Below are 16,579 nucleotides of genomic sequence, written 5' to 3'. Positions count from 1 at the left end.
AAATTGAAGATTTATTTTTTTGCTTAATTCAAATTTTTTCCTTAATTCAAGCTATTTTTTTTGTTGCTTAATTCAATTCAAGACTATGGAATTTGTGCACTTACCAAAAATATCCTACGGGCCGGATTGGAACCTTTGGTGGGCCGCATGTTTGAGACCCCTGAACTACAGGATCCTTTTCTTAGTGATAGTGAATAAAAATCACCCAGGCAGACACAGGTAGGGTTAAAATGTTTTACTGTAGTGCTACAGTATGCAACAGGTATGAATGAAAACATCGGGCATCATCATGTGTCTTTTCGTTCCATATAACAAAAATATCTGGCATGTAGAATCCCCACAACATGGCAGTAGAGTAGAAAACAGGAACATAATGAAAAAGAAGAAAAACAAATTAAAATGTAAATAAAAAGCATTCAGAGTCTTGTGCTCTCTGCTCGTCTCTCATTGGGCAGATCAGTACTGGTGACGCCGGACCAACGGAGGCTGAGCCCAAACTGAAGCTCTAAGGTTACACGCTCGAGACCTCAGACCTCGGGCTCCGTTTAGCACAAAAATAATGGCTTACTCGCACACATGTGCTCGTTCACACGCACACATCCACACAAACGTAATGACCCGACATAACCCTGGGAGAGCGATTGTCACCCCTGGTCTCCGTCCTCCAAGCTGAATCAGATTAGGAAAGTCAAGGTTAAATCACCCAATAAATACATTCTGAAATCTCTTTTGGACACACACAGGCTGTCAGTGTACTCTGACAAATATATACAAACTGATTAAAAGCAGAACTACTTATTACTAAGTGTTTACATCTTAAAACAGTCACTTGAACATGGTGTGGACCAAGATGTCTATTAGGCCAAGGTAGTTCATTTTTTTCCACTCATATATTCATATTCAATCATGGCTCCCTCGTCCCTTCCTCCGCTCACTGCTTCTCTATCTAACTGATTGTACACACTAGTGTCATGGTCTAGACCAGAGCAGTGCTATGCGATTATTCCCTCTGTTCCAGCACTACAGGCACACAAATACAAAGACACTCTGTTTGGCTCTCTGCCCTGCCTCGCATTTAGTATCCCTTCTTCTGTGTGTCACTATGAACACATACGGTGCTCCGTGTAAACAAGTACTCTTTGTCTTTTCGGATTATAAATACTGTTTTGGTAAAATCACCATCATTATCATCTTCATCATCATTAAAAGACGAGACAGGGTGTTTTTGAGCGTACGTCGATACAAAACACACAGAATTGCACTGTTGGAAGATATTTCTTTCTTCATCTATACGTTGTTTTTTCTCTTCTTTTTTTTGGCTTCAGCGTTAAGGCCCATAAATCTGGAGTGGGAGGGGAGTAGGAGAAGTCCAAGTGGTGATCTACCTGCAGCCACGGGGCCCCAAGTAGGTAATGACGACACACACAGGCACACTCACAGATAAACAGTATTGCAGGGCAATATAAAAAGACACGAAGGAATGGTGAGACATCCTCTCTGTCATTATGTTTAACAAAATCATCCTTCATCGTCCTCAAACTTTTTTTTTTTTTTTTTTTAAATTCTAAATCTTTTTTCGGCTGTTTCTTATCTGTCTTCCTCCTCCTCTTGTCCAAAGTGCGTGGGTGCCGGTGCTGTTTCAGTCTGGCTACACTAGGGGGTGCCGTTCCTCTCTGCAGATGACTGACAGGCGGTGGCTGTGGCTGTGTTTATTGCTATAATGTCTGTGCCCCCTTTGAGGAAACAAAGGGACAGAGTTGCACCACTGACTCTGATCTGAGATCTGGTTCCCTCTCCCGTTGCTGATTAGGGGTGTGTGCTCCAGGAAAGGGGGGGATGGGAGGTGGGGGGGGGGTCTGATACCAGATCAGCGTCAGAGTGAAACCGGTCCCTGAGGAGTGGGCTCAGGTGAAGACATAGTTGAGGAGGAGCTGTGAAAGGAGCAGGACGCAGAGGATGAGGCAATGACGGCCCGTCAACGACAAGCTGTCATTGGCCGCTCTCTGACTGACCAGCTGACGACTCAGAGCAACCAGGTTCCTGCAGAGATGCCAAGATGCCACATTTAGCAAATATTCAACACAAATAATAGGCCAGACCAAGTGAGAGTGAACATCAGTAAAAAATTTACCCCTTTCATGCATGAATTATAAGAACCTTAGTCAATATTTTTTTTCTTGAGTGTTTTTGTTCCTCTTTAGGCATGAAAAAATAATGCAATTGATTTTTTTTTTTTTAATGAACCTATTTTTTGTGGAGTTACAAAAATGTCCACTCAGTTGGACACCACGTATTTAAGTTTTGAAGCAAAGAAACATTTATTTAAAAATCATCATCAGAAAGTGATATACTGTGTGAAAACTATGAAATAAAAAACATTTTTAATGCTGCTATTTACTAAATTGCATTTTATCATACTCTAATATTAGTTATTACTCATTTCATGAAGATAATATCCTCCTGAGACCCAGGAAATTGACATTTTTAGCTTTTTTACATTAAAAAAATGTCTTGATTGGAAACTGCATAATGCAACAGTTTTTTCAGATACATTTTTAAAATTATTTTTATTTATTGATTGATTTTTTTTAATGGAATGTCCTTTGCAATGGACAGCATTTAAGTTAAACTGTCAAACTTTTGTCCCTTATAGAGGACAAAATGCATTGCTGGGTTTCAGGAGGACATGCAAAAAAAATAAACCTTTTTGTTTGTTAATTACAGTCTAATAACAATTAGCAATTGATTTACACTCAAACATGTTAGTGCAGATCAGGTTTCTCAAGAGCAGCAAAGTTACAGTAACTGTATGAATTGCAGTGTATGGGACAATGCATAAGCGTCCACTATGTTGGCTGATATGGAACTAAAACAACAAAACCCATGAATAAACAATAGAACAGCTGTAGAATAACTGTCCACTGTACTGACCACTATGCATGAAAGGGTTAAATTTCACCTATCATTTGTTAAATAAGCTAATTTTTTAGCTTAAGAATTCTAATTCATAGAACTGTTGACAAAATTTCAGTATCACTTGTAGAAAAAAATATATAACTGGTTATGTAAAGTTATACTTCTGACAAATACGTAAATGCACTATTAACTTTAATAATAACATTTTTTCTTGCTTGAACAAGTGATATTTCAAGCTTGTGAATCTGTAGGAACTAATTATTCAATAGTACAAGCATATAGAAAGGTTATGTACAATCCAGTTATTAGTCGAATATGCTCTGCTATTAGCTGTATATATCACTTCAGTTGTAATATGTACGTTAAATAAATGTTTATTAGCATATTTGTAGTGTTTCAGTTCCAGCAAAGTCTTTTATTCTGACGACTGAACAAAGCAACAAACTCCTGTCCCTGTGTCACAATGTATTTGTGTTCATAAAAACTTATCATTTACACATTTTGATCCAATACTGATCACAGCTGTAGTTCAACATTATAGTGAAAGCCCTTTGTTTAATTTTGGAACAATTTCTTATGAGAACAGCATGTCTTGTACATTTGCGTTAAGGGAAAAAACATTTCAAGTCCCCGTGTCATGCAGCAGTAATTTAAGTATTTTTACCCCAAAATTTAATTTCTGTAAAATGTCACGTCATGTGAAAGTACTTACTGAGACCTATCCATACATGTATTAAACATGGAGATAAATTATTTAGTTTAAACACAGAGACTATTAAACAGGAAATGTGTCCCAGTGTCACTGCTTGATCTGGCCCAAATATAAAGGCAGCTTGAATGTAGAAATAACATAATAATTTAGTTTTTTTCCCCTTCAACAACCTGTGAACCGTACTAGCTTGTCCTTGTTCTTGTGGTGTTCTGTCTTATTTTTTTTACCTTTGGATGTCCTGCTGTGTCTTCTGTATCGATGTGATGGAGGCTTCGATCAGAGCGATGTCCTTCACCTCTTTACTGCACCGTGCACACTGGTTTGAAAACCCTGAGAGAACAGGTAAAAATGTACATTAGTTTGAACAAAGGTCATAATATTTTTCTACTTCTCACTGTTTAGTTATATTATAAATGTTCATTTTGTTGAAACTTTTTGTTTTCAATATCAGCTGAGTTTAAAAGAACATTTATTTTAGTTTTTTTTTTTTTTTTTTTTCCAACTTTAGGTTTTATGGTCCAGTATGAGTTGAGTTTCTGTGTTGGTTTTAGTCTTTGTTAAATATGGTGCATTTGCCAGGGGCATGTGACACAGAGTTCCTCATTGTTCAATCATTATGACAGACACGGACATAAAAATCTATCATCACCCATCATTTATTATTTTTTTAACTTTTAAATAATAAGACATATTTTACTGCAATTCATTTTCAATTCATATTAAAAAATAACTCATGTCAATATCATAATAATGAATGTACCGAATAAACTTTAAGATGATGCATCATAAGGACAAGAAGAAAGAAGGGGAAAGAGACTAATAATCACTGCAGAATTAGACGAGGCAAATGTCATAATTTTTCATGTTTGTCTCAGTCAAACAGCTTTTAACAGCTGTTTGAATTTTGTCCTGTAGTTTATCAAGGTGCCGCCTTACTTTGGGTTACTGGAACAGATAAGTGTAAATTACTTAAAGTTGTAGTAGATTATCCTTTGTGTTCAGATTAGAACAGTTAGCGTTGTGCCAAACAACCCCTGCTGTGCTGGTCTCAGGCTGCTTCATGCTGCCTAGCTGGGGTTAGCGTCTGGGCATTCTGCTCTATCAAAGGAAGTTACAGTGGTGGGAAAAAGCTTTTGTACGCCCCATAGTTGTGATATATTTCATTAAGAATCACTCTTAAATCATTGAATTAGTATTATTCTAGTATTGTTCCATTCTCCAAACCCACATGCCCCTTCTGCACATGCTCTGTTCCACTGAGGTCAAAACTGAAAACCATCCAGTACATGACATGATAGAACTGTCCAGAATTTAAATGTATTTTCTCTGGTTAACAATAAGCATCATTTGCATTCGTTTGTGTCTTTCTGAGGCAGCCACACCTTCTGAGACAAGAAAAAAAGATATTTCCATAAATATTCATGATAATATTTGAGATTGTGGAAAATTTCAAGGGTGTCCAAATGCCTTTTCCCACTACTGTGGGTCAGTGTTTGGGAGTATGTTTTCCAAACAGACCTTGTGATTTTTTCCCCCCTGGACACATTTCCACGTATTTTATGACTTTCTAGACTAAGATCCTTTATTGTCAGTATACAGTACAATTTACCACAAACTGATATTCAAACTCTACTTTTAACCCATCTCTAGAACATGCAGGAACACAAAACACTAGCAAACTAGGAGCAGCGGGCTTGCCATAGCGGGGGCCCAGAGAGCAAACTGCCTTGCTCAAGGGCATATCAGCCAACAACTTTTTCTGCCAGTCCTTGGAATCGAACTGGCAACCCTTCGGTAACAAGCCGACTTTCTCCTATAAGAGACCTGCTCCAAACTAAGACAGTCGTATTCAGTGTGTCACAAATTGGACAATGACAATCTCTCCTAAGTTCTAACTTCTTCTTGCTGCCATCTGCTGGCATAGAACTGGCACATTTCATATCCAATAAACATAAGAGGCTAAAGTACGAGAGCTGAGGCATTTTCTTTACAAAAGGCAGAGGTCTTTTAGTGAAACTTAGTTTTTATCGAAGTTCTATTTTTTCAGAAATTGTTTTTCTTTGTCTTCAGTTTTTTGTTAACAATAACCAGTACGTGTGAGTTCGTGGATCTCACCTTCATTGTCTGAGGACTCGTGCGTGGGTTCTGGCGTGGTGCTGCTGCTCTCGGTGTTCTGGCTGCAGCTGGACGGTTGGCTGCTGGCCTTCCTGCGCTTTCCATTCAGCTCAGCCTGGGAAGAGGCAGGAGAGTTTTAATGTTAAAACTGGTGTCACAGTCGACAAACTGATGGCACACGTATGTTCTGAGACAATGTGCTGAAGGTAGAACAGAGCTCTGGTTGAAACAAGCGCTAATACCAGCCGTTTGATGAGAAACAGTCTTTATGTAGATAGGATTAACTCAAAGATACAAAAACAGTGTCAAGGTGCGTGCTGCTGGTCTGCTGACCTTTTGCTGGCTGGCCCAGCTGTGGCTGTAGGACAGTCCGTTGTGTTGCCTCTGGCTTTTCTCATGCGTCTGAATCACTCCGTCCTTCTCGAACTGAACCAGACAGTGCTCATTGTCCCACGGCCGCAAGCTGCAAAACATGACTAATAATTACTCCTCTGTGGACGCGCTGTTTTCAATCTGCACACATCATTATCTCCATGTTTTCTTTTTCATACTCTCCCATTAAATTCTGGTGACACTGAACTGAAAACTGCACATGCTCAGTGTGTGTGTGTGTGTGTGTGTGTTCATACTCTATGTGCTTGTAGGTCCATTCGGATGTGACAGGGTCCTGGTGGAAAAGTCGTGGGATCCAGGGCTTGTCTCCTCTCTCCCTGGCCTCTTTTCTCTGAGCTTCCTCCAGCACAAATTTCTCCTGAGTTGCCCGGAGCTGGTCCCGATCCATGATCGCACTGGTCACATGCTGCCACAGCCTGATAAGACAACGCAAAGCAATGTGTGGACATGTAAAATCCATTAGTCAGTGAAGACAACAGCTGTTATTATTTTGTTTGCATCAATCTAAGGAGTCACACTGGTGCTTTCTTTACTTTGATGAGATAAACTGTGTGGAATATTACATTTCATACAGCAAAACCGAACAGTGAATGTCATTCAGAGGTGACTGCATGGATGTTAAAAGGAGTGATATTTTGCATTTTTAAATAGAACTATGCATTTTAAAACATTTCCCTGTGGTCTACATAAACTATAAATGCTATGCTTGGGTCCGAATTCTTCATTAATTCAACTCCACAGGTCCATCTTCAACAATATTTCTGAGTAATGACACCAGAAAGGTTGTTTTGAGCGCTGGCCCTTTAAATGCAAATGGGCCAATTTATGCCCCACCCTGTTCAGGTTGTTGACTGTGCTGTTCTGTCCCGTTCAGCCACTTGTGTTTGTTAATACAACCAACAACTGAACATTTTAGGTAATCAGCTCGAAGTTTGGACATATTTTCAGTATGGACTACAACCGCTACTGCTGACAAACAAGTATGCCGTACTCTGGGAAATGTTCATCGGAAGTCTTGACCTTATATGTGCAAATGTGATGTAACTAGTCATAAGATGTAACAAATTAAGAAGGAATTAAAACAGGTTGTAGAAATCCACTCAATTTTTGCCAAAATGAATATAAAGATAGCTTTGCAGCACTGAAGGGTTCAAATTCAAACTTTACGAACTGTTAGGGTCCCAAAATACACAAATAAATGAACAAAAAACTAATAAAAGTGCAAAATATGACCCCTTTAAGACCAAGCGATGTGCGTTTTACCTTTCAGACTCAAACTGTCCCTGCTGTTCTAACTGGACCACTTGTCTCTTGAGGCGGCTGCTGCGGATGTCTGAACCCGGGTTCCACAACACCTCCTGCAGGCCTGAGCGTTTCTCATGAATGAACACCTCGCTGTCCTGTTCACAGTAAAAAAAAAAAAAAAAAAAAAAAAAAAAAAAAGGAACAAATTGTTTATGTGATTTTCACTGTGACTGAGTTGAATCAGTGATGGCTCTGGCCCAAGGACATTCTTTCTCTAATTGCGTAAAATAAGCTCATGCACAGTGATTCAGATTATTTAACTGGATGACGCCAGATATGTAATTATGCTACTGTTTAACCTTGTGTTAAAACAACTGTTATGTTAATTTAACAAAATCAGACTTGTGCAGCATTGTTATTCAGAAGTTCTAGTAGTACTTTAGTAGTATATGTGTATTAATATTTTATTCTGAAGCCTTTGCACAGTCCTATTTTTTCTTAATACTCTGTGGAATATTTTCTTATACAGTCCATTTTGCACTAAGTTTCTTGCTGCTAAATTGGACTGAGCTGCGAAAGTGATCTTCATTGTTCCTGCAACAGTGACAATAAAGATCTATTCTATAATTCAGATTTCATTCAGTGTTGTTACATTAACTTTTTCCATACAAACTGCTGTCACTTTTTCCCAAAGACCTCCCTGCCAGAGCTTATATTTTTTATTGTCTTAGTGATTTTTTTCAGGTTGAATGAACGGGACATGATTCTCACCCAGTGTCCATCAACAGTGGCCAGTATCTCCTCTCCGACAGAGATCTTCCCACTGATCTGATTCACTGAACCTGAACCTCCCAGGAAAGGCTGTGTTGAATACAAACAGTGTTAGACAGTGCAGTATCAGCTGAAACTTATAGTAGCTACAGTACAGTGTCAAAAAGAATGTGCTACCAACTGTATTCTGTAAATCTATGTGGGAAAAAAAATACCTTCAGTTTAAACTCCAGCTCTATGAAACATTTTGTTTTCTCACACTCAATGGTAACCTTTCCACCCAGCTCTAGTGTCATTGTGCCATACAGGATACCTAGAGGAGAAACACGCAGTAAAGATTAACATCAGCAAATTGATGCAGTGCAACAGAAAAATAACAGTCGCTTTTCCACTGATCCTCAAATTGCGCAAATACAAGTTGTGCATAAAAATTTACCTAATGGAAAAATGACAATTTCGCCAAAACTCTCGCTTTTCAATGAAAGGTTTTTGCACCGGCAAGAGGTGTTTTTTCAGGCCTACCAAAATTGGTATATCACACAAAACTGCATTGGAAAGACCTTTTTCCTCATCTAGAGTCACGTCAATACAAAAAAAAAAAAAAAAAAATTGGATGTTGACAGATGTTATAACAAGCGAAGAAGAAGAGTTTTAAAAGAAACACAACGTGGTATGTGTGGACACACCAGGAAACCAAATCATTTTTGAATTTAGTAGGAGATAGAGGGGTAATATATATTAAACAGATCTGTAAATCAACGTGATATTTACGTTTGGCGCCATGTTTACGGAATGACTTGTGTCATCTCGTGATAATAAATAAACAAATCATCACATTTGTGATTTAATGATAAAACCAACATTATGCACTTTATTTTTTCAACACTGAGTAAATATCGGTAAAGTTTTGCACAGGTGTCCAATGGAAAAGCCACTAGTACAATGAGTAAAATGAGTGAATTCTTTCTAAGAAAAAAAAAAAAAAAATTAATTTTCAACATTACCAGTGCTAACTTCAAAATAAACAGAAACTCCACCTGATTTAAACAGTGACCATGGCCAAAGCAGAACCAGTAGCTCAGACATACTGACTAAGACAGGTGGGAGCTTGGGATTAAATTACATATGAGCAGTCATAGTGAACAAATATCCTTGTGCCTGCGGTGGATGAGTTTCCATGTTGACATCCTGTACTGTGGGTGTGTTTGGTGATTCAAATGTAACCAGCTTGGTCACAAACCACCAAGGTCATTTGGGTGAGCCAGGGGTCCCAAATGGAATTCATTCAAAAACACAACAAAGCTCTGTTTTAAGACAATTTATGTTTATGATTTGATGGTGTTGTTCTTCACATTTTGCTGTAAGCCCTGTACAAAATCAATAAATGTTCTTGTGTAAAATTCATATTGAGCTGTTGCATAAAAGCTGATTTGTCCATGATAGGAATGTTCCATGACTAATACAGTCCTAATAAAAATTTCAACATTCTATGGTCTCAACATTTACATAGAACACCTTCACAACACACCTCAAAAATGGTCTCATTTCAAATCAACACTATACTCAGAGTTGGGCAGATTTCATTGAGTGTGATGTATACATGTATGTACCATGATGCACCAGCACCATCTGACTGGCGTTACACCAGAACAGTCTCTGTTGTGAGGTGCATGCATGAATTCACTCTGCACCGTTCTTGTTATTGTCTCGTACGTATGTGTGTCTGGCTGGGACTCACATACAGTCACGGAAAAAATTATTAGACCATCAAAAGTCATCAAAAACAATGGTTATGCAATCAAGTATTAACTCCTGTGTGTATCATGTGACTAAGACAGAAAAGAAAACATGGAATACCTAAAAGCACTGTTTTTGGCAGTACAATGACATAGATACTGATGTAAGAACTTAAGTGATTTTGGTTATTATCAAGAAAAACATGGAAAATGGCTAGATATCAGCTCTGAAACTAAAGTTTTATGAGTTATTTTTTGTTATCATTATATTTGTCTCAACAAATGTATGTTTAGTTGTATCAGGCATTAAAATGAAGAAGAAATTCAAGAAAACAAGGGTGGTCTAATAATTTTTTCCACAACTGTATGTATTTTTGCATCTCCAGTGTCTTGGTCTCCCCTGAGTAGCAGTAGAGGACCAATAAAATTAGATTTTTAGATTTTGTTTTGTAATCTGCAATTACGTACAGCTATGCACCTAAACCAGACAAACAAGCCCTTTATAAATTGACAAATTAGACCCTGGTCTTTATAGACTCACATATGAGTATCGGTGTAAAAATGTGAACTGAGTCAATTCTATGAAGTTTTGAAACAACCTTTATCATAATGCAACAAAAATCTACCAATAAAAGTAATTTTATTTATGGACTGGCTGCTGGCAGTCAACAAGACTGATGCTGGTCAAACATATTAGAATCCAAAAATCCCAAATACAGTGAAAATTAGAGATGTGAGGTAAGCAAATCCTCCACACAAATATAATTAAAGCACAAAATTCCAACCAATAGTCAGTAGTAAAAAACTTGCAATACTATACGAGTTAAGAGATCTGAATATTTATTGTAGATTACCTTTACAGTGAGCATAGGGCATGGTGATGACATACTCTTCATCTCTGCTCAGAAACAACAACCGTGCTTTGCCATCAAGAATAGCTGACAGAGAGTTACCTACGACAGCAGAAGGACAGACAGGTGTTTGATTCAAGGCCCCTTTCCCCTTTAAAGAGGTTACACTGACTGCCATTTATGGAGCCTCTGAAGGACATTTATCAGGACATTCAGGGACAAAGTAATTCAAGAGGTGAATGAACATATAGTAAGTGTTTACGTCCATAAAGTGGTTCATAATGTATTATCATATTATATATACCGTAGAACTTGGATTTGGCCAGGATGCTTCCGCTGATAGAAAAACCATCCTTCCTATTGCAGACATAGAAGGCAGAGATGGGAGGATGGTGGGACACCTGGCAGAACACACACACAGAGAGAGAGAGAGATATGAGCAACAGAGTGAGAAAAAAGGTGTCATATCCATGCGGCATGATAGAATTTAACACTTGCTGCTTTTTGCAGGTGTGTGCTGTGTGTTTGCTCAATTCTGCAAAATAATTCACACATGACTAGAATAATTTTGTGTGCATTTATGCATTGTATTCACAGAACTAATCTGCTTTCACCTGTTCAGCTATGTAGAATGTGCAGCTGTCGGTCTGAGGATGGAGCCAGCAACAACGAAATGTTTCCCCTAAGATTGGGTTGTAAGGCTTCTTTAGACCCTGAAAATGTCAACACAGTGCAGTGTAAGTTACCTCCATACAGAATGCACATACAGCTGAATAAAAAAGTTCTCTCTATTTTACTCTTCATTTTTAAGGTAAAGTTAGTGAGACTGTAGTTTGGCAACACTTGATCAAAGTGCTAAAATTACTTGCTTAAACCTGTAAATAGTTAAAGTAGAGGCAAAAGGAGCTTAATGTTTACCATAAAAAACAGTAAGACGTTGCAAAAACTGGGCTTCTTTCTCCAATCAACAGGACAATAGCCGGACATGTGAGTGAGGTGACCTTACCTTAGGCTTCTTGTAGAAGCCAGACAAGTACCATCTCAACACCTGCTTTATCCGACCATATGCACTCTCCTCCAGTGCAGCCCTGTGATAAGAAAGACAGAAAACACATATATAAAACCAATTATTTAGAGAATAGAATATATGACGATTCTTGGTGTCCATTATATTTTGAGAGAAAGTCATTTAACCAAATGTGTTGGTACACACTAACACAGCACACTGACTCAAAATGACTCACTGTGAAAGCAGATCAGCATGATAGTAATAGTCAGACAGCTTATCCAAGAAAGACCGTGGCTCCAGGATGAAGGTGGGAAGCACCACTTTCGACAGATCCATTCCTGGTCGCAACTGTTTCAGCAGACTCCAGATCAGACCCTTGTTCTCCTCTGATACAGTCTCCACCTGGGATGCCTCTCCAGCCTAATAGGACACACAAAGACACAGATAGGGCTGCTTTAGACACTGAAGAGGTTCAAGTAAAGTGATGTGTGTGTGTGAACTTTGTGCTGTTTCACCTCAGCCATCTCCTCTGTGCTCTGTTCTATGTAGGCCGTGGCCTGTGGCCCAGGGGACAGCTCATCTGATTGGTCCATGTCACTCTCCTCTGTCAGTCTTCCACCGTTCTCGTTGGCTGTGGTGTCCCAGTCGTCATGAGCCTCACGCTCCGATTTGTCAGAAAAACCGTCATGCTCCATGTGGTGATTGCCCAGCAGCGCACTGTCATTCAACCTGATGGCAAACGAAGAAGTCAGCACCAAGGTTACAACTATATTAAGCCCTGCTTTATTGCAGCTGAATTTCCTGAGACAAACAAACCCTGTACATATTCCCAACAAGATAGATAATTGCATAATTTAATGAGGAACTGTCTCCATAACGTCTCATAGTTTAGCCTCTGACTTATATGTTGTGCTCAGACTGTCAGCATATAATTACCAGGGATAATTAAATTGAGGATGGAAGTTTGCAGAAGCTTTACAGTGTGGAAGGATTTTAAAGATGACCGTCACATGAACAACATACAGACGTCTTACATAATTTTGCTCCCATTTTGACGACTGCCTTTCCATTAAGGCGGCATAGCCTGTAACATAATGAAAACCTTCAAGAGAAACTGATATAACCATTAATGAACCTCTAAAGGGCCTTCAAATGTCTGATGTTCTCCAATATGATCCACCTCACAGTTACGATTAGTAAGTGTACTGCGTGAGAGAGAATCCACGACAAAAAACACACCTGGCCTGGGGGTTTGTATGTATTCAGCAAATACGACACGTCTGGTTGCCAGGACAACCAGACCACATCCTTATACTCCTTAATACTCATACATATCACTGGCTACAAAAAGGATGATATAATACACAACCATGAACACGTGCTTACACACACCAAGAGACAACTGCAAACAAGACTGAATAATCCAATAATGCTGTGGAATGTTCTCGTCTAAGACCCACTGAAACAATCCTCGGGTCTGTTTGCTCTCGCTGTTAGAGTGAAGTTAAATTTACAAAAAAAAAGAGAGAAAGAAAAGAAGAAGAATGTCACACATCAGTCTGTAAATGGCTGGTGAAAGCAGAAGTGAGAAAAAGGAGAGAGGGAGACCGGGTGAAATCAATAGTTAGCCTAAATGGGAACATCACGGTTCCAATCCAACAGCCATTTTACAAGTCTAAGAGTGGACATCTGTGTACTACAATGGGCACATACATCCAAAAGCAAATGCATTTAAAGAGAGACAGACACTCAAACAAACAGGCACAGTCACACATTTAAACAGGTTTTAATCACCAACATATTAGCTTTAGTTTTAAGTCACAAACTAATTTCACAATCACAAACTAAAACAGAAGACCCTCAGGATGATAGTGGTGTCACGTTTAGAAAAAAGAATATGGACACAAACAACAAGAAGCGCAACAGTCAGCAGGTTCTAACCTCTGAACGTCTGAGGGCTGAACAGACCTGAACTATTGCATTTCTGCACACTGGCTCACAGACCAAACAGCAGTGTTATTTATTAACCCAAACACGCCCTGCAACACAGGTAGCTTCTCTTACCAGAAAGACCAGAATCACAGACAAACTCTTCCTCTGGAAATAAAAACACCACCGTTGATGTTGCCAGAAAATCCAAACACGAGCGCGGTCTCTCTTTATCTCCTCTGCTGTCTCTGTGTGTGTGTGTATAAATGTCTTCTGTCAGAGTCACTAAAAGGTGCCGTTTTGTTTCCTCGACTCTGGCACACCTGCTTCCTGATTGTGTGTGTGTTTTCCTCTCTGTGTGTGTGGTGAGATTGCAGCGGGCTGTGTTGCTGCCGTCTCTTTCTGGGTGGTTCACAGTCTACTCCATCTTCCTGCTCCTCTGTCAGTCATGTGATCTTGTGGGATAGCATGATTGGCTGCGAGAGGAGCTGGAGAGGAGGAAGAGCTGGAATTGTTGGCCAGAGGGAGGGTTTGGGCCACAGAGGAGGTTAAGAGGAGGTGGGGGTTTGAAGGGAAAGGGATGTCTAATAAACGATGTAAAGGGTGCAAACAACAATGCCAAATCCTGAAAGGAAATTGAAAAATAACTAAGATACAAGCGCGCCTACGGGCAAGAAAACTAAAAAGACACGGCAGTTATGCAAATATGGTTACATATTTATGACTAAAACCCTGCAGTTTGTCTGACCACATTTTCACTCTCCTCAAGACACCATGATTTTTTTTCCACTTCCTTGTGAAGCAAATTTCTCTCCCTGTTTGAGTGTTACAAAAAGCAAAAAACTAGGGCAAGTCCTCACCACACTCAGCACTGGAGAGAGGAACATAATTACCCCAAGATAATCACACCCCATATTTCACAGATGAAAATGACAAAAACACTAGCTAGTCTTAGGTTCCTCTCCTCTTTTTTTTTGCTCAATGTGCATAACAGACAAACAAAAGTGCATGCACATATACAGTATGTACAAGTTAAGACCACACAGATTCAATAACAAAGCAAAGCAGAACTAAGAGAAAACAGGAGTGGGAATCACAGTCTTTATACTTATTGTCTTGACATAGGATATAGCTTTTTTTTGGACTCCTGCAGCTTCAACACTGATAAAATCATATTTCAACTCATTTTGCATTTAATGTGGCTATAAAAGCTGCAGTTTGCTGTGAGGCAGCTGAACAGCCAAAAGATGGAACCCCAAACACATATATCACTAATAATGTTGCATTTTTATTTTCTTTGTGGTATTTATGTTCATTTACTGAAAAAAAATTGAGTTGGGCTGCTTGGCTTTGGTCAAAAAAAGACAATTTCCTGTATAAAATATGCCTTTTCCCTACAGCATTTACCTCAACCTCACTGTTGCTCCAGATATTTCAGATTGTAAGTGCCTGTGTAGTTAGTAAATCACATGCATCCTCATCAGATCTGCTTGTTTGGACCCTATTTTAAATTGTGCTGCTCTATTGATTAGATTTTAGTTTACTGAAATGAACTCTCTCCTGATGTTCATAAACGTGTGTGCGGTTAGTATATCACCAAAACAACTGCACTCGTCTGCATTTAGTTATTAAATCAGTTAACACTAACTAGCCTTGCTTGGTTTGAGAGTGTTTTGCAATGAGCCACGATATTTTCTCGGAAATTCATTTATCTTAAGCTGTGATTCTGCGCAGATGACTAGAAAAGGACAGAGACAATATTGTAGAGGCATATCATTTGGGAATTTCAGACAGATTCCTACATAACTAACGTACCGTGAATGTATTTGGTTAAACTGGCAACAACCTAAAGGGTGTTTTTAGGATGCAATGTCCAATAACATCGACTGATTGACTGGAGATGTAGATAAATTAGCTAGATGTGTGCAGATTTGTGTGTATTACTCACTGTAGCAGCTCCGCGTCTGTCAGCGCCGTTGACTGCAGCAGGTGGAGTATGTGTGAGGACTCTGAAGACGTGCTGATATCGGCTTCTCTCCCTGCTTTGGCTGTCAGTTTGTAAAGGCTGGAGCAGCTTAGAGCCAGCTCCAGGGCATCCATCCAGCACCGGCCTGGAGACATTGACAAATTTAAGATGCAGCCGAGGATGCATGCTAACAATAAATTCTGCTTGTGATAGTAAATTCAATTATCTCAAAATATGCTAGGAAACACACTTCCACGCACAACAATACATGAGGCTTACCATCAGATTCAGAGGCTGCTCTGAAGATCAGGTAGTTGCTGGGTAGAGGCTGTGTGATGGAGCCAACATTCTCTCCTTTGGGACCCTGAGCATATGGACGACACAGTGATTCATGCATCATGCCACTTTAGTCATGTTGTACCAGCATAAACAAATGGTCTATAAGGGTGGTGCTGAATTAGAAAGGGTAATTAGTGTCTAGAAATGATAATGACAGTAAAATAAATGAGTGTGTACAGAAATGTATGTCACTATTTACCACTAATCTTTCAAAATTCAGACCCCATGCATATCCTCAAAGACATAAACATCTACTGGTCTAAAATGTTCAATAACTCTTGAACCATTAACCCTACCAATCAGCTCTTCACTGACATCAGATGAGTCTTATTTGGATGTTAAAAGGCTCCACAGTCAACAAGAAAAAACTGCCATTTTCCACAACACTGGTTAACCAGTAAACCTTGTAGCAACAAATGGCAGTGGTTAAAGAGGCTTGATTTTATGTTCAGAAAATGGTATGTTTTGCTAAAAGCCACTTTTTCTTCAGTTTTCTCTATTTTGACATTATAAACTTTGAATTAATTCTGAGCTTTTAGAAGCATCTACATAATCAGCAAATTAAATACAGGAAAATACCTTCTTTACAATGAAAAA

General features: G+C 39.0%; 1 protein-coding gene across 2 annotated transcripts in view; it reads right to left on the bottom strand.

Annotated features, from left to right (window-relative positions):
• Positions 1 to 220: 220 nt before the first annotated feature.
• The window catches only part of osbpl5 (oxysterol binding protein-like 5), a 46,454-nt gene continuing 30,095 nt past the window's right edge, over positions 221 to 16,579 (bottom strand). For both annotated transcript variants that reach the window (XM_030136505.1, XM_030136506.1), the window contains 16 exons: positions 15,923 to 16,007; positions 15,626 to 15,788; positions 12,264 to 12,477; positions 11,984 to 12,168; positions 11,746 to 11,827; positions 11,354 to 11,452; positions 11,044 to 11,140; positions 10,743 to 10,841; positions 8,368 to 8,465; positions 8,153 to 8,242; positions 7,400 to 7,536; positions 6,373 to 6,552; positions 6,077 to 6,206; positions 5,744 to 5,858; positions 3,856 to 3,958; positions 221 to 2,040 (listed from right to left, as the gene is read on the bottom strand). In XM_030136505.1, the coding sequence (XP_029992365.1) occupies positions 1,905 to 2,040; positions 3,856 to 3,958; positions 5,744 to 5,858; positions 6,077 to 6,206; positions 6,373 to 6,552; positions 7,400 to 7,536; positions 8,153 to 8,242; positions 8,368 to 8,465; positions 10,743 to 10,841; positions 11,044 to 11,140; positions 11,354 to 11,452; positions 11,746 to 11,827; positions 11,984 to 12,168; positions 12,264 to 12,477; positions 15,626 to 15,788; positions 15,923 to 16,007 (2,013 nt within the window). In that variant the 3' untranslated portion in view covers positions 221 to 1,904. The remainder of the gene's footprint in view (positions 2,041 to 3,855; positions 3,959 to 5,743; positions 5,859 to 6,076; positions 6,207 to 6,372; positions 6,553 to 7,399; positions 7,537 to 8,152; positions 8,243 to 8,367; positions 8,466 to 10,742; positions 10,842 to 11,043; positions 11,141 to 11,353; positions 11,453 to 11,745; positions 11,828 to 11,983; positions 12,169 to 12,263; positions 12,478 to 15,625; positions 15,789 to 15,922; positions 16,008 to 16,579) is intronic.

This window comes from Sphaeramia orbicularis, chromosome 6, assembly GCF_902148855.1.
Source record: "Sphaeramia orbicularis chromosome 6, fSphaOr1.1, whole genome shotgun sequence".
NCBI lineage: Eukaryota > Metazoa > Chordata > Actinopteri > Kurtiformes > Apogonidae > Sphaeramia > Sphaeramia orbicularis.
The sequence above is the reverse complement of the archived record's forward strand: the minus strand, read 5'-3'. Positions and strand labels throughout refer to the sequence as shown.